At 34.1% G+C, this 19,074-nt stretch overlaps 2 protein-coding genes across 2 annotated transcripts in view; one reads left to right on the top strand and one right to left on the bottom strand.

The window, feature by feature from the left end:
- Positions 1–426: 426 nt before the first annotated feature.
- Positions 427–15,736, bottom strand: LOC131854408 (GDP-L-fucose synthase). The gene is made up of 9 exons (XM_059205522.1): positions 15,559–15,736; positions 15,331–15,485; positions 14,443–14,557; positions 13,715–13,843; positions 11,794–11,867; positions 11,092–11,231; positions 3,412–3,540; positions 2,335–2,793; positions 427–646 (listed from the first exon to the last, which is right to left on the bottom strand). The coding sequence occupies exons 2-8, from the start codon at positions 15,483–15,485 to the stop codon at positions 2,558–2,560; spliced, it is 978 nt and encodes a 325-aa protein (XP_059061505.1). The 5' UTR covers positions 15,559–15,736; the 3' UTR covers positions 427–646; positions 2,335–2,557.
- Positions 15,737–16,458: 722 nt separating this feature from the next.
- The window catches only part of LOC131854407 (RNA-binding protein FXR1), a 37,347-nt gene continuing 34,731 nt past the window's right edge, over positions 16,459–19,074 (top strand). The window contains exons 1-3 of the mRNA XM_059205521.1: positions 16,459–16,580; positions 16,951–17,003; positions 17,091–17,244. Coding sequence (XP_059061504.1) covers positions 16,530–16,580; positions 16,951–17,003; positions 17,091–17,244 — 258 coding nt within the window. The 5' untranslated portion in view covers positions 16,459–16,529. The remainder of the gene's footprint in view (positions 16,581–16,950; positions 17,004–17,090; positions 17,245–19,074) is intronic.

Genomic DNA, 19,074 nt, shown 5'->3' with positions numbered 1-19,074 from the left:
TAGCCTAAGTTACCCCTTATTACATCAGCTATCTGACAAAAAAAGTCCCATCAAAATCGGTCCAGCCCTTTCAGAGATTAGCCGGAACAAACAGACAGACAGACAAAAATTGTAAAAATTGTTATTTTGGTGTATGTACCGTATTTATATTCATATGCATGTAGTAGAAAACGGTTATTTCAATATTACAAACAGACAGTCCAATTTTATTTATATGTATAGATCGCAACCCGGTTCCATAATCACCAGGATAATAACAAACGACTCATTTACTTGTTGTTTATTTTTCAATTAGAAATGATTTTAATGATTCTAAATTGAAAATGATATGACACTTATTTTTATACAATATTGTTTATTAAGTATTTAAAATAAATACAATTTTTATTTTATTAATAATTTTATTTTTAAATATAGCTTTTTATAATACACAATTGTTGATAAGTATCACCTACCCGATATCAAACCCCATACAATTCAAACGGAGATCGAAATTACGACAGTCCGAGCCGAGGTTCAAACCCTTAGTTCCTAGACTAAAGTTGTATCTGTTAGGCGGGAGTTCATAGGGGATTTCATTTCTTCCGCGGGTTTGGAGTGCCATCTGCACTCGCCCCCTATCGCCCGGTGAAGCTGTAAAGGCCAGCTGCGGCCAACAGCATTAGGATAGTTAAAAAAGGTATCATCCAAGGATGGTTACAATATGCGAATGTATGCATCTAACCTATATTTTTATCTATTCTCTAATTGAGCGAATTGAGGAGATCGAGAGTGACCGACATCTGGTCAATAAGGTTATCTGGTCAAGTTCGCTGGAAGCAGGATGGGAGCAGCGCAGGACCGATTTACAATACATCAAAATATATTAAAAAAATAGTGTGTCACCAAATAGGTTTGTCATATTTGATGTTATTCCACAAAATCTATGTAAATATTTATAACAATTATAATATATACAAAACAAAAATGGGTATTGCATTATCAAATGAAATCCTACACCTTTCAAGTCAAAAATCAAAATATCTTTATTCATGTAGGTCCAATACTGAGTCTTATGATATTATTATGTCAAATCTTATCTGCTTTCGGGCTAAGTACAGAAACTCAGCTCTTATTCTTCTCAAATGGGCTTGTACATCATTATAAATATACAGATTCATCTTTAAATACAGTTAGGGAGACATACAATAATATAGGCTGTATACAATTGCAAGGTAATAATTTAATTAGTGACCGTTATCCGTACAGGCCAGTTCCCTCAAGCAGCGCACGTTCACGAGTGTGATGGATGAGCCATCCGTCATTCTACATTATAAATCTATATAACTCAAAGGTGACTAATATAGTGATCTACCAACGCACAGCCCATATCACTGGACGGATCGGGCTGAAATTTGGCATGCAGGTAGATGTTATGACGTAGGCAAGAAAGGATTTTGATTAATTCTACCCCCACGGGGATGAAAGTTTGTATGAAACTTTGTCAATTTTAAACTGATCGGGCTGAGACTTTGCATGCATAAAGCTACTATGACGTAGGCATCCTCTACGAAAGGATTTTGACAAATTTCACCCCTAAGGGTTATCCCCTTAATTAATTAACGAGAGCGAAGCCGCGGGCAAAGCTAGTGCAAAGATTGCCCTAAGTAATTTCTAACCTATAGTTCCCTTACATAGATTCCCTCTCTTTTGAACCAGGCACAAGATTACGACAGCTTTAGCCGAGGTTTGAATTTGGTTGAGTCAACTGAAGTAGCTATCCGAATTGGTCGGTGGAGATAGTGAAAAAAAAATTACTTTCACAAGAGGCCGAAAGGTCCTTAGGTATTAAATAATTTTGGATTTCAGTTCCAGTGTAGACGAACACATTATTACCTTAACAGCCATAAAAATCTATTAATTTATTAATGTTGTAATATATCACGTTTAGTAATAAATGCAGTGATTAAAAAAAAACATTTGGGAAGTATTTACTTTAAAAGTAAGTACTTTAAAGTTCCGTGCGATTCTGACTCGGATCCTGCCACTTTTTGTGCCGAGTGCATTCTCTTGCCTTTTTTTAAGAGCAAACCATAAGACTGTGGTGTTTGGTTTTCATTCGTTTCACGTGTGGTAGGTTAGGGCTTCTAGAATATTCTTTTTTTTACATCACCATTAATGGTCAATGAATTGGTTTATTCAGTTGTGTTAACACCTCAAAGTCGGTTTACAATTGTTTATTTGTATTCATCATGCGAAACGTACCTATATCATATCGTACCCATATCATATAACATTTAATAATGTAATATAAACCTTATATATATTTACAATTAGGTTCAATATTTATTTTACCTCTAAGCTTATGTTCTAGCGGTCTCTCTGTTGCTTTTGAACCACGCCACAGTATCATTTATGGCAGTCTCGAAAGGTGTAAACTTGAAGTCTTTGACAATATCATATCAAATGCATCATCAGATTAAAAAATTGAAGAAAATTCTAAATTAAATATTTGATAATGTAATACAAACCTTATATGTATTTACAATTAGGTTCAATATTTATTTCACCTCTAAGCTTATGTTCTAGCGGTCTCTCGGTTGCTTTTGAACCACGCCACAGTATCATTTATGGCAGTCTCGAAAGGTGTAAACTTGAAGTCTTTGTATAGGGAACGTAGTTTTTTGTTCGAGGCAGTCTTCTTGTATTGGCCGTCTGCCTTTGTTGTATCATATACTATGTCACCTTGGTAGCCGTGTGCTTTCTTTATATATTCTGCTACTGCGCCGATTGTAACTTCATCCTCTTCGTTAACTGGAATTAAGATATAAATATTTATTATATCATGGATATAAAATCTTCAAATATAAAATTCTCGTGTCACTGGTTTCGTGTTTATACTCCGAAACGGCTTGGCCGATTTTGATTTATATGTATATTCAATAGGTCTGAGAATAGGTTTATAACTAATTTTCATACCCCTAAATGTCAAGGGTGGCTCATCCAAATAAAAAAACATTTTTTCGACAATTTTCTTTTATTCTTTATTTAGCATTGAAAAATACATACAACCCTAAATTTTCACCCTTCTATCACCAACCTATATTTTTTAATACCGATTTATAAGGCAAAACGTTTACCGGGTCAGCTAGTGATATATATATGTAATTCTCCTATCACAGTATTTGTAACAGAACTCCAAAACGCAGTGACCGATTCTAATGATTTTTTGTGTAGATATTCAGCCGGTCTAAGAATATGACGTAAGCTGTTCTTCATACCCCTAAGCGATAAGCATGGCCCGTCCAAAAAAATTTTTTCAATATTTAACAAAAAAAAAATTAATAAACTTTTTAATGATAAAAAAATACACACAAACTTCTACACTACTATCAACCATACGCATAGTAAACAGTCATGCAGTATACACACCTGATAGTATAATGGGTTCGATGCTGTCATAATGCCTGAGTACCCAGACGAACAGCCTCGCGAGGTCCAGGGAGTATATGAACTGCCGGAGTGGCTTCCCGCTGCCCATCACAGTGAAGGTGGGCTCACCTGGTCATTTAAATACAAAAATAATATTATTACCTTGAAAATGTAACCTTCAAACAACAAATGTCGTAAAGTTAGTCCACGTTACAACTCCGCGTCGAATGTACGCGTTACTAATAAGCCATGTAGCACACTATCAAATAAACTTAATGTACAATAAATAGTACAATTATTACACCTGTATACTCACTACTTACATACTAAAATAAACAATATATTATATAGCGACACCTCATCACATCATATATGTAAGATATATCAACTCTGTGTATTAGTAAAAGTATGTGTCTCTAACACAATTCACTTTAGCATTTAAAATACAACCAGCACATCCTGTGCTCAATGACCGAATGCCGTGGCTTACAGTAAACTTCCCTTTTATACAGAGAAGATACGAAACTACCCTCATTTAATATTTTTAAAATATTAGATTTTTCGACAATAATTTTCAGAATTTTCGATGTGAACCCTAACATATATAACACTACAGTGGTGAGGTGATAACCACTGCGCTTCAAGTTTATTTTAGTAATGGAGGCGTCAGGGAGTGAAAGAGTGGACTGTTATAGATTCTCCAATGCGTTTATTACTAGAACTTTATATTACAACGCTTTAGCCCGACATTAATAATACGGAACGGAAAATAAACTAAAGATGCGCGTGCGGTTGATACGGCGTTAAAAATCAGTGTGTCGCTGAGTGCGGCCGGCAGCCCGTTTGTCCGACGCCCCGCGCCCCCGGGTCTCCCCGGGGACATCATCGCGCTCGCTGTTTATGGCTTGACTATTTCCGCGTTGAAGTGCCAAGTTTTTGACAATATGGTATTGTATGCCCGGCGAATGACACCCCTCTTCGTTTGGATGTCTGCAACCCTTGCTACGCCGTCTCTTCCCAAGGACACGTACAACGCGTCCCAAAACATCAAGAATCTTCTCCTTGATAACGACGAACATTCCCTCTTTCAGCTCGCCATAGGACCGGTGCCATTTGGTTTTCTGTTGGAGCCATACAACATACTCATTAGAAAATCGATTCCAGAAGTGTTGCTTGAGTAGCTCGATGCGTTGGAAACGCTGAAGAGAGTTAACTCGGCGATTGACGATATCAGGATGTGGCAAACAGATCAGAGATCGTCCAACAAGGAAGTGAGCAGGAGTAAGAGGATATAAGTCGGATGGATTATCAGATAGAGGTGTGAGGGGGCGAGAATTTAATATTCTATTTGAATAAGAAGAGTATTTCTTCATAGTTTAAGTGAGTCATGTCCAAAACGCGCCTAAGATGATGTTTTACGGATCGCACGAGTAGTCCCATAAACCACCGAAGTGAGGAGTGTAGGCAGGTATGAATGAAAAGTTGATACCTATTTCAAGCTAAACCCGAAGTCAAGGATGATTGTGTGAGAAGTTTGGAATCATGGAAAGTTCCAACAAAGGTCGTGCCGTTGTCCGAGAACAGCGTCTGCGTTATTCGACGTGCTATAAACCTGTGTAGTGCTGCAATAAAAGCTCTCTTTGGTTAAATCAGATCAAGCTCCAGATGCACGGCCTCGTAGACACACAAACACACAAATATATGATTTTATAAGTTTACAGCCTCTACCTTTGCGGTCAGCTATCAGCATTGGTCCAGCATAATCGACACTAAGAAGGGAAATTCTAAATGGACTCACTGGTAGGTTACCCATCAAGGGCTGGACAGTCTTCCCCTTGAATCTACTGCACCTAACACATGAACGAACTTTTCGCTAAAATAGTGCCGCCTATTGGCCAATAATTATGTCTGGCGGTGGCTAGTAGTAATTGTGGACCAGAGTGCATGTGTTTTTTATGCAGCATTTCGAATCTTAAGTCACATTAGCGATGTTTACCTGATAGAAGGATAGGATGTTTGACGTTGTAGTCGTAGTGAGAATCACTAAGCCTGCCACCCACGCGGATGAGGTAGTCAGAACCAACAAACGGCGTCAATGACAGAAGTCTATTTTTATGGGGTAAATGCTTATTGAGTAATAGTAACTCACGTTCCTCAGGGAATGAATCCTGCTGAGCTGTACGTAATAGAACATTTGTGGCATTATTTAATTCTAATAATGACAAATTGTGTAATTTACTTGCATTTTTATGGCAGTATTAATGAACCTTAAGACAAATGCAAGTACACGTTGTAATTTTGTAAGCGATGAAAATTTATTTATTAGTGATGAAATTAAATTGGTGTTATTATTATTTATTGATAGCTTGTTATTAATATGGAATGTTTGAATTGTTTCTGGTAAATTGGAAGTGTATTTATTTGGATTAGTTGGCCATTGAGAGGAATCTAATTTTAAAAAGGCAGGGCCTGTCCACCACAACGAAGAATTACCTAATAAATCTGCTCTAACACCTCGAGACACTAAATCTGCCGGGTTTGATTTAGTAGGTACATACCGCCAATAATGACAATTTTCTTGTATTTCTAAAACTCGGTGACGTACGAATGGTTTAAGATGGTTTGGTGGAGAAGAGAGCCAGCCTAAGACGATGGTAGAATCAGTCCAAAATACACTACGACTAAATTCAAGAGTAACCGACGTCATTACCTTCATGAATAGTCGTGCTCCTAAGAGCGCGCCACATAGTTCAAGTCGTGGAATTGTGGTGGTTTTAATTGGAGCTATCTTATTTTTGGAAGCCAAAAGACGGACATCAATTGATTCATCGCTAGCTATACTTCTTACGTATATGCATGTACCATATGCCTTCTCCGAAGCATCTGTAAATATATGTATTTCTGTTTTATTTGTTTTGTCGTTTTTAATGCACCTAGGAATTTCAAGTTTATTTAACTGTGGTAGAAACTGTATAAACTCTGACCAAATAATTTCTATGTCTTTTGGGACCCTTTCATCCCAAGAGCATTTATGTATCCACAATTTTTGCATTAATATTTTTGCTTCAACAATGCATGGTGATACTAAACCTAGAGGATCAAACACTTGCGATAAAATAAATCTCTTTGTTATTTATCTTGCAATATTAATAGAAAATGATAAATAATCAGTTGTTCCAATAAATACCTAATGTTTTTGCACATTCTTTTGCACTAAGATCTACGCTACCAGATATCTCATTATTTTGGTTTATACTATTTAAAATAAATAAATTATTTGAATGCCACTTTCTTAAATTAAATTTGGCTGAATGAAGTGTATCAATAACACCTTGACATAATGATATACAGCCTTCAATTGTATCATGACCGGACAAAAAATCGTCAACATAAAAATCATGACAAATAGCGCGTTTTACTTGAGAATCACTGGACTCATGACCTAATTGTGTGAGACATCTAGTGGCTAGAAACGGCGCTGATGCCGTGCCGTAAGTAAGTGTATTTAGGGTATATGATTTAATTGGGTGGGAGGGATCGAACCTCCATAATATTTTTTGTAATGGACGTTGTGATTCATGTAATAATATCTGCCGATACATTTTTTCAATGTCGACTGACACAACAAATTTATGTTGTCGAAAGCGTAATAATATAGCTAATAAATCGTCCTGCATATATTGTATGTCATTAAGAGACTTGCCTGAGGACGTAGGGGCAGAACCATCGAATACAACACGTGTTGTGTGGTTGTACTAGTTTTAAGGACGCCATGATGTGGCAAGTAGCATTGAATTGTGTTTTTATTACTACTACATGTATCTTCATTCAAATGTCCCAGATTGGCATATTCATTTATAAATTCTATATATAGACGTTTCAAATGTACGTCTCTTTCTAAGCGACGCTCAAGGGAAAGAAATCTATTTTTTGCAGCATTATATGAATTGCCTAAAACGTCAGGAGGCTCCCTGAGCGGCATATAAACTATCCATCTATGTTACGCTGTGTAGAATTTATAAAATCACGTTCACATGCCTGTTCTTCTGGAGTGAACTCAAATTTGATGTAATTGTATCTAGTTCCCAAAATCGGGTTAAGTCGGTATGGTCGTTTGAAAACATACATATATGTTGTTTGGGACTAGGTTGAAAAATGCTACCAGAAACCAACCAACCGAGTTTGGTTAAAAAGAGTTGCTTGCCTAGTTGGATACGATTTGTACCGATCACATTCCAGAAGACACCTACAAGGATATCTATGGATGACGGCACGTTGAAATTTGGATCGGCTAAGCAAACCCCAGTTTTCTAAGTTATGCACATCTATATATGTATTTGGAAGTAAGGCAGTGATGTTAGGTAAAACGAAACAATTGATATCCGTCCTGTAGACACCACAATAAGACTCCAATGTAAGAGAGCATGACAATGAACTCGTGGATACCTGTTGATTGATGCCTGTTACTCTTGAATTCGTAGCGTTGGTAAGAAATTGATTTGGCACAAAATTCCTTTGTGACAAAGTTTCCTGTGCTTCCATTGTCTAATAAGACTCTAGCGGCATGTGATTTTCCATGGCCGTCGAGCACCTTGACCAGTTTGGATAGCAAAACATGAAATTAAAGACTGAGATGGTTCAGCAGATAACACAACGCTGTCATGTGCGACAGACTTATTATGAATATCGAGATGAAGCTTGTGTTTGTTCCAATATTTAATATTAATTTACAGTATTCGTGGTGACCAGCAATCGATTTAAGCATATTTTGAAGGTCTTAGCCTTTTCAATACGAACAGAAGCTCTGATCACAATTAAATAAATAGATAATAGAGAAAATGATTTATTTTTATAAGAAATTATAAAGCTATTGGATTTGTGAATATGATTAGATTCAGAATTACCTCATTCCAAAAGATCTGCATTTAAAAAATATCTAGAGTAGGTGGATCGTTGCGATTGTTTCTGTATTCCTCCCATTTATTTGTGACAATATCTAATTTAGTTGACATCATATAAATTATTAAATATCCCAACTTTCTGTAGGCTGGTCAAGCGTAGCCAAAGCTTTAAGATTTTTATTTGTGACATCAACTATGTAACGCAAGGCTTTACTAATTCTTTTTTGATAATTTACATTGAAAAGGGCGTGAACATGATTGTTTACAAGCAAGCGTTTATTATCGTATATTCCCATGCGGCAGCATAATTCTCAGCCTTAAAATCTAAGCTTTTGATGACAAGGGCTGCACTATTTGCAAACAAGCACGAAGATAATGAAATTTGTTTATGTCGTCAATGACCGTGCTGGAATGAACTATAGAAATGTAGGTATCGCGGAATTCAAGCCAATGCTGGTAACTGCCATTGTAAAAAGGTAGCTGTATCTTGGGAAGACGTACGAAACTATTGTGTTTGTGCGCACAAGCATCATGAGAGCTTACCTCGTGATTTGAGGAATGTGACGAAATGATGACTGGCACAGGGTTTTACGTCGCGACAGCCGAGTAATACTGGTTCTCGAACACGTCTCGTTCCTGATACCTCTGATCAGATCGTCAACGTAAACCCTGAAGATTATCAAAGTCAGAATATAGTAATTCCATTTTATCATACGCGATTGCAGTTCAAATTGAATGGCTGCATTGCTAACAGAAAATATTAATATAATTGCAAAAATTTGTAAGTTTACTTTTAAATGTTCCAAATTAATTGATTTAGTTGTGTTGATTTAGATTCTGACATTGTAAACGTTAATTAAGATGAGTTGAATGAATACTATATGATGAAGTTGAATTGCAAATAAAAGGAAATAAAAAAGAATAATTGTTATTTTTATTTTGTTATAGGTGATTGTTTTAAATTACTATTTTTATAAAGTAGCAAATAGAAACGATACTAATCTCGTATGCTTCTGCACCACGCTTCGCAGTTTTAAAAAACAGTAGTACAAAGTCGAACTACCGAACGACCTAGGAAAAAAAAACAAAAATTAATACACAGTAATAGAAATATTGTATACTTATTGGTTATTAGTGAAGAAAAACGCAGACTAATGATATTAATTGCATTTCTACTATTTACAAGTTGCAAGATCAATTATTTGTTTTAAGGTTATAATGTTATTAATTACGTTATGATTTTATGAAAGAATGCTATTATGGTTATGAATATGATATTGATTGTGATTAATTCGTTAAATGACTGTGTGTGATTAAAATAATAATAAGATTTGCTAATCAATCACTATCTACGTATTATGCTAAAATAATGTAATAATATATATAATGACTGCAAATATATAAATGGCAATAACCTTTTATGGTTTGTAATGAAAATGATAATTATATGAATGGTAATTATGATGGAATGATTATGATAATGGAGAAGTTAAAGTGAAGATGATATGGGGATGGATGTGTAAAGATAAGATAATGGAACGATCTCACGGTCTTTATGCACTATCCATATAAGTAATCCTCTTCTTGTTCTTCTCGGTGCGTTGTAAGACCCGAAATTCTGGTCGGAAGACTAAACAGCAACGTTGAAGTGCGCAGTTGAAAAAAGCCAGTGCGCAGTTGAATGAAGCCAATGCGCCGTTGAAAGAAGCCAGTGCGCCGTAGATGCTGCTTGCGTCGCAATAAAATTCCAGTCGTCCAAGTAGTGGTTGAAGGACCAATTTGATGGCGTCAGGGAGTGAAAGAGTGGACTGTTATAGATTCTCCAATGCGTTTATTACTAGAACTTTATATTACAACGCTTTAGCCCGACATTAATAATACGGAACGCTATGAAAATAAACTAAAGATGCGCGTGCGGTTGATACGGCGTTAAAAATCAGTGTGTCGCTGAGTGCGGCCGGCAGCCGGCCGCAGCTATATTGTCCGACGCCCCGCGCCCCCGGGTCTCCCCGGGGACATCATCGCGCTCGCTGTTTATGGCTTGACCAGTAAAGATTATTTATATTACATCCGTCATATTCGTGAACGGGCGCTGCTTGTGGGTACTGGTCCGTTTGGGTCCCGAACACTGATTAGACTATTTGCTTTTTCAATAGCATATGCTGGTGGTCACACTATTCTCCCAAATTTAAATTTAAAAATGAATCTGTATTATTGTAAACATGTACAACATTTATTTGAAAACAATACGAGCTGAGTTTTTTGTCGGTTCTTCTCATCTCGAAATCATTCCGAACTGACGATAGATTGACATATCATAAGAGTCTTTAATATACATTAATATAGATATTTTGATTTCTATTTTAATAGTCTTCGACTGATTACAAGATGGACACAAAGAAAATAATCATTGCCTTGCCTTTATTACGTTATTTGTGGTCAGTGCAGTATGTCATTCTCTTCCACTGATCTCTATCGGTCGTCATATCTGAGCATACTCTTCTTTTATTCATATCATCTTTCACACAATTCCTCCATCTTTTTAGGGTGTCCTGTCCCTTTCCATCCATCTACGTTCATATTATATACTTTCTTTAAAACATGACTCTTGCTCCTTCGTATAACAAGCCCATACCAGCTCGATCTGTTACCTCGCAACTTGTCTATAACTGGTGCAACTTTCAAACTTCCTGGTATATAGATATTACTTATTCTATCTTTCCTGGTTACATTTCAACATTCGCATTTATGATGGACACTAAATATATAAATTGTAAACCTTTCTGCATAGCGTCGTCCATTCTCCTGATGAGGGCGGGTATGACGTGACTGGATACCAGGCTGAAGTTGTCCTGTGGCCCGAACACGTTGCACGGGATCACCGACGTGAATACACTACCATGCTGCTCATGGTAGCCTCTACAACAATTGTATATTGATTACTAGCTGTGCTGTGAAATTGAGCTTGTGTTATTCTGATATACATATAAGCTATATTATGGTCAAGTTCATTAAAATCCATTCAGTAGTTTGACGGCTTGATGGTCTAGTGGTTTAGGTTAGGTTAGGCCCTACTTCCGATGGTCGCGGATTCGATTCCTCGCACGGCACAAACATTTATATAACAATCATATTCATGAGTATGATTGTTTGTATCGGTCTGGGTGTTTTCTATGTGAAATATTTGAAATACAATTTAGAACTTGAAAACAAGTAATAATAATAGTAATACTAACAGTGGTCATATCATTACAAAGTCGCTGTCGCTGTCTGTCCGTGTCTATGTATGCTTAAATCATTAAAACTACGCAACGAATTTTGAAGCGGTTTATTTTTTAGGTAGCTAGAATCTATATATGCAAATCTATACATACGTGAACCAAAAACTTTGTACACCTTCTTACGATTGCGCGCACGGAGGAGTATGTGAGTTCTGCTTGTTAACTTTTCTGTAAGTTGTATTAAGACGGAGTATACATACCTATTAAGAACATCAATCATCCTCTTTGCATAACTGTACCCATAGTTGGAGGTGTGCGGTGGACCGTTGTGGACCTGGAATAACAGTCAAGGTGATTTGGTTCATTACCTTTACACGTACGCTCTTTCACGCGTTTGGGTCACGCAGGAAACATGTGCTTGGGTCACGCAGGAAACATGTGCTTGGGTCACGCAGGAAACTATGCGCATGGAAATGTATGTGATGACAGGAGCGGTGGTGACTATATCGCCGATTAAACAGAAAAATGTCATTTTTCTAAACTTTCGGATAGTTAGATTATTACTAAAAAGAACTGTTAACAATATTTTTGTATGGATAAAAGACACTAAGAAATTTAACGTGAAGCTCACTAGATGTCATAAGTGTCATCTCTGCACTCTATGGTCATCTGCCATATTGAGTGTAATTTACAATCAATATGGCGGCAGTATTTAAAGTTTAGTTGCAATAGTAAATAAACTTTATTAATTATTTAAAAGATCAACACGCAAGTTTCTTACTCGTTCTTCTTGTGATGAGACAGCTTTCCGAACGAGCGGTAGATTAAAAAAATGTAATGACTATTCAAAAGTGCTTCAATGTAACTTTATTTGAATAAATGATTTTCTATTCTATTCTATTCTTTAAATGCTTGTCTTGTAAGAAATGTACATTTTGAATACTGACATTTTTCTATTTAACCGACGATATATATTAAGCATTACATGAATACGTGACGTTAGATAAAGTGACTTATCTAACGTTTGCTGGCACAATCTATTATCGTACGGGCTGAAATGCATCACTATATCACAGTATGTGTCAAAAATGAAAATTTTTAAATTCTAATTCGACATCCCGGTGGTCTAGTGGTTCAGCACACTTTACTTCTGATGGTACCAGGTTTTCAAATACAGTACGAACATTCGTATTCATGAATATGATTGTTTGTATTAGTCTGGGTGTTTTCTATGTATATTATGTGTGTATTCATAAAAAAAGTGTATTTAATTGTTTCAGTTGTCTAGTATCTATACTTACATATAAATAAAATTGGAGTGTCTGTTTGTAATATTGAAATAACAGTTTTTTACTACATTTTTATTACATGCATATGAATATAAATATGGTACATACACCAAAATAATATTTTTAACAATTTTTGTCTGTTTGTACCGCCTAATCTCTGAAATGACTGGACCTATTTTGACGGGACTTTTTTTGGCAGGTAGCAGATGTAATAAGGAGTAAGAGAAAAAATCTTATATTTTAGAAAAGCATAGTTAAATTCCCAGTGTACGAAGTCGTGAGTCTGTTATATAAATTTTACTCAATGTATCACTAGATGGCGTTTCGTGTGTAGTAAATAAACACAATTTTTATCAATGTCTCTGTTGTATTTTTACTTTACCGTCTATTTATATATTGGAGATAGCTGTATTTGTTCATGAGCATTTATCATATTTTAATTTTAAATGTAATAATAGATTAAAAAGCCAACTGGCCCTACCAGAACCTAAAATAGAAATGTTTAGGGCGAGTCCGTATTACCGATCCATTGTAATATATAATAAAATCCCGGAAACCATAAAACAAGAAGATAAAATTAATTTATTTAAAAAAAGGCTTAAACAACTACTGACCGACAAAGCTTACTATACAGTAAAAGAATTTTTAACAGACGTACTATAGGAGCTAACTGGACACTACAACAGATCTAAATTTTAAATTTTATTATTGGAATGAGTCATCTACGAAATTGCCATACTCTTTAAACAGAGTCCATGTGTATTGTTAATTTATCTTATGTAAATTTATGTATACGCATGTGCAAATATAAATAAATAAATATGTATTTCCATTTCGCTGAATTTCGAAATCCGAAATCTCCTACCAGAAAACACAACCATCATTAACTTACCATGGTCTCGTCTATCGGATAGGTGGTCTTATCAGGAAATATGCATGTTGACAAACACGACACCACTTTCTTCACACCTCGTTTATGACTTGTGTCTAGAACATTTTCATTTATAGCCATATTTTCCCTCTGTAATTAATAAAACATACAAAAAGAGAGATAAATCATTACATAGTATAAAACAAAGTCGCTATCGCTGTCTGTCCGTCCCTATGTATGCTTAAATCTTTAAAACTACGCAACAGATTTTGATGCGGTTTTTCTTTAATAAATAGAGTGATTCAAGAGGAAGTCAGGGCGAGTATTTTGTAAAAATTTAGATAGACAAATAGATAAGTATGATGAATAAATATTTCTTTATATTTATGCATTTTTTTTTTTCTTTTGTGAGAAATCTTTACCCTGTGTAAGGGCCCCCAAAAAAATCTACACGCACAACGGCCCGAATGAGAGGCCAATTGCGGAAAATGGAGTCCAACCGACATTGGGCCCCCAAAAAAATTTTTATATGGGGCCCCGCCAAGGCATACTTCATTTCTGTTCAGACAGTTGACAATTTACATGTAATGTACCCACATGATAACCTCTGTACAATGCATTTCTCGCAAAATAAACAATTTCGTTTCATTTCAATGCCTCTGACTACTGCAACTAGGACAATGGTTATATCAGTATGTTTCATATATATTATTTTCTATACATTAGAAAAAATCTATCAGAATACTAACAAAGAAATCCAAATTATGTGCCATGTTGTGAAACAGACCCCCCACCATTGCAGCTAAGTGTATCACATGTGTTGGCTGATATTTGTCAAATAATGCCTCAGTTTCTTGTTTATTCCTGAAAACAAGTGAAATTATTATTTTTAACAAACATATTTTATTATATTTAAACTTTCATGTTTAATATATATTATTAACCAGGTCAACAGAGAGGATGGCTCAAAATTATGATCTGCGTGGAATCCAGTCATAAATAAATTCAAGCAAAGTTCAGTAGCATTAATAGTCAATAAGTGTGAGGATCCCGGGAGTGTTGTGTGGCGTGTGTGTATTTCGTTGAATAATCTAGTGATGGTAGATGAAAAAACTGCTGTCTTATATTAATTACTTGAATTTTACTACATATTAATATAACTATTGCAACACTATTACTGCATTCTGTTTTTGAACTGGATAGTCCTGGTTTTTTGAACTTTCAAACCTGGTTTTTTGAATTTGGGCTTGGCAACCATAGTCTAGATTAACTTAAAACATGGAAAAACAGCATAGAAAGAAGTCTAATGGGGGTAAAATTTAAGTTTGAAAAATTCTAGGAAATATAAAGAAAAAAACAATATTAAAGAAATGTAGCAAGTAAAAAATAAAAAATGGAAGAGGACAGGACACATAATGCGGGAGAGGCAAATAGACAATGCTGGTAAGAGAATTGTATCCTAGAGATTTATTTACTAAAAATTGCGAGTTTTTCTTCACCACATTATGGACCCAACATGCTAGTGTTGGGATGTCTATGGAAGTCTATGGAATGTTAAGACTTGTACTTCTCTATGGTTTAAGTGGATTATACAAAATGCAAAGAATATTATTAACTTCGTTAACTTAACTTCTTACCTCAGGTCACCATCCTTTGACCCACAGAAAACCCAAGTTTCATTAGTAGACCTTTCAATTCCCCGTTGTCTTTCTTCTTCTACAATTGTTTTTATTGCTTGCCCAACTAGACCCGAGCCCCCTGTCACCAGTATTACACTCTTGTCTGCACTCATCTGAAAGAAATTCAATGAAAAAGTACAGTAACTTTTTTATGAATTTCAATACACGTCACAAATATAAACTAACCTTATTTATAAGTTATGTGGTAAATTATTTTTGGTTTATAGGTTCTATTTGTTTCCTATTCCCTAAATTGAAACAAATAATAGCATATAATTAGAAAACCGGTATTAAAAATTCATGAAAATTAATATTTATCAATAAAATAAAAAGTAAAAGATAACGAAAACAAAACACAAGTGACATCCTGATTGACATTTAATTTGACATTTGAGTCGTTAAAAGGTCTAGATTGACACAGGTATCAAATTTACCATAGACATTATTGCTCCACGAACGTAATATTTTCAGTGAAATAGAATGTTATCATGTGCAATTTCAACAATAAATGCATTTTTTAAACCGTTTTCAATATAAACTGTATGTTACATTTTTAATGGTTGTATAATGATACATGATACATTTTTATGATGTATAACTACAAATTATAACAAATTATTCGTAATTTTGGAGTCATGTAAGAATACTATTAGTTACTCATAGAGATTAGATTTAATTTATATTTTTCAATATGTTTTAATACATGGTACATTATAAATAAAAATAAATAATTTTAAGAAATTAATAGAAAATTATTTCGCAGTTGCTTATTAGTTCATTTTGGATGAAACTATTATAAAGTGAAATCTAATAGTGCGTAATAAAATACAGAAACTATATTATATATAGAAATACATTTGATATTGTTTCTGTAGAATAACATAAAATTCCGAAGATTTTTAATTTGTCACGTAAATTCGAATCTCGAGATAGTTTTAAAAAAGAGAAAAATGTAGAAGACATTTATTTTTTCTAATCGAACACATATTTGAGTTCTCAATTCATATTAGTTATTCATCTACTTTGTTAATATTTTAAAAATAAAAGAAATAGTCTATGCGAAAATACTTGCAAATGATTGGTCAGTAGATTCTATACTGGCGTTCGCTCGCGTTCCAAAAACGCCAACCAAATACGCTTTCAATTTTCAAACCAAAATGGAGGATTTGTCGGTCGAGGTGTACGGTGAAAATGGTGCTTATTATAAGGTTTGTAAATCGTGAAGTATACCGTAAAATAGTTGAACAAGCAGTATTTTTATTAGTGAAATATATACTCATTTGTTTGCAGCCTTTAATTCCAACAATTATCATATACTTACAAAAATATTTTTCCGGGAAGATCATCGCGGCTGGAATGGACGCCATGTCCGTCTGACAGGGCGTGATTTTTCCATGTGTTGTAAATGCAAGGATTTTTTTGTATTTTCAGCGACAACCAAGAAATAAAATTGGACCCGCACATGTTGTTTTTTATTATATGCGCATTTTCTCATGTCTCACCTACTTATTTATTTGTAGCGCATTACCCCCAAGTTATTGGATCATCAGAATGTTCTGAAATTTTCTTTATTTTTAGGCCATTGTCACCGACGTGCTCGACAACGAGGTTCTTGTAACCTTTGAGAATGAGTGAGTACATTTTTTATCTTTATTTTTGTTGGTTTAGTGTTCGGTTATTTATATTTACATATATTTATTTGTATTGTTCCATTTTAGCTGGCAACCGGAGTCGAAGTTCCCCTTCTCTCAAGTGTTCTTGCCACCGAAAGACACCGGAAAACATACGGAGTTCGTGGAGAACCAGGAGGTGGAGGTTTTCGCTAGGTCAAATGAGAAGGAAGCATGTGGGTGGTGGACAGCTAATATCAAGGTGGGTATTGAATTACATCTCTAGGCCTATATCATATATCATAGGTGCATACTGGTATTTTTTAAGAAGTATCTGATACACAACATTAGTATCTATTGCACTAGTTTATAATTTATTTTTCTATTTAGTTTCCATACACAATATTTGTTTAATTTATTTTTGTTTATAATAATAACAAAGTTAACATTAAGATATTGCCCAAACTAGTTTTATTCCCTTTTATTATTTACATACTGCCATTAATATTATTGATTTCATCTGCACTTGAATACTGCAGTACAAAATTACCTCTACTCTACTAATTTGTTGAATATTGTCACAGATTAAAAATATAGAATATTATTGTTTATGTGTGTTTATTAACAACAAAGTATCTTTTTAAGAATAAATTTATTATAATGTGACTATTATGTTGGGCTTGTCAATTGTTGAATTTATTGATTTAAGTATTTGTAATGGTAATTTAATCTTTCTTTTTTGAGTTTTTTTAAAAATGATCCTAATTATTTAAATCCACTTCTCCACTGGTATAGTATTATATAGTGTTTATTTAAAATTTATTATTAATTAATAGTATTATGATGTTATATAATATAATATACAATACTCCTTACATAATATATTTGGGTTAAAAGTAATATTATTATCTCATGTAGTTCTTAATTTTTTTTATAAAACTTGATATATACAAACAATGTTTATAAATCCAAATATTAACGATATTTAGATTTAAATAAAAAAATGTTATTTTTCAAAATTAGAAGCTGGAATTGCCTCCTTTTATATATTTCAATTAAATTAACCACACCGTCTTAATCATTATCTGAATATTTAAAAAAAATCTTTTAAATTTAAAACTTTAAAAGAAAATTTATTTTATATCAATTTAAAAAATGCTTGTCTTGTATATTTTGAATACTGCCATTTTTCTATTTAACCGATGATATGGCAGACATAACGGAATGGATAGTGATTCAGACTGCAAAATTGCAAGCCAAGGTGGTTACGATTATTCTTTATTAAATATCTTTGTTTTATTATTGTATGGTATTGGAGAGACAACTTCTCAATTATAGTAATGCTTTAATGGTTTACCATCAGATGAGCCATATGCTTTTCCACCATCATAGTATTAAAAAATGCACCATTCCTAACGTTAATTAAAAAAAGAATGCATGAAATTTAAATTCACATCTTAAATAATAATAATAATATGTTTATTTTGGCATCAATGGTCCATTGTTAGTTTTTTTTTCTAATCTGTGGATAGTGAAGTTTTTAACTCTAGTATTACAGTTGCAGTCGTTACAAATTGTTAGAGTTTAAAGTAAGATAGCAAAGTAATAACACTCACGATTTGTGTTAAGGTTTGATATAATGGTGTTGACATATTTGGTAACAAAAACCCAAAAATTGATGGAGATATTCAGTGGATTATAGCTGGATATATAATTTTATATGTTTTTCATCACAGTTGCATGTTACATATGAATATTCTTATTTTAAATGTAATGGATTAAAATCATCTGTCTAATAAAAATCAATAAAAAAAAAGTAAGTTATTTAAACGATAGGCATGGCATTTGAGTGTATACTGACTTATTTATTATAATAATATAATAATAATAATCTCAGGACAATTCACACAGCGCCATCTAGACCCAAGTTAAGCTATCTAAAGCTTGTGTTATGGGTACTAGACAACTGATACATATATACATAGATATTTTTTTTTGTAAATACATACATATTATACATAGAAAACACCCAGACCGATACAAACAATCAACTCATGAATAGAATTGTTTGTGCCGTGCGAGGAATCGAACC

The sequence above is a fragment of the Achroia grisella genome, unplaced genomic scaffold (genome assembly GCF_030625045.1).
Source record: "Achroia grisella isolate CSIRO2021 unplaced genomic scaffold, CSIRO_AGI_Agris_v1 utg997, whole genome shotgun sequence".
In the NCBI taxonomy this organism is placed as follows: domain Eukaryota; kingdom Metazoa; phylum Arthropoda; class Insecta; order Lepidoptera; family Pyralidae; genus Achroia; species Achroia grisella.
Note: the sequence above shows the minus strand (reverse complement) of the source record. Positions and strands in the feature narration are given on the sequence as shown.

Coding starts and splice junctions, on each gene's coding strand:
- LOC131854408 (XM_059205522.1), bottom strand. CDS start 15,485: ATGAGTGCAGACAAGAGTGTAATACTGGTGACAGGGGGCTCGGGTCTA. Junction 14,558..15,330: donor TCAAAGGATGGTGACCTGAG/GTAAGAAGTTAA, acceptor ACTTGTTTTCAG/GAATAAACAAGAAACTGAGG. Junction 3,541..11,091: donor GGACGACGCTATGCAGAAAG/GTTTACAATTTA, acceptor TTAAATGACCAG/GTGAGCCCACCTTCACTGTG.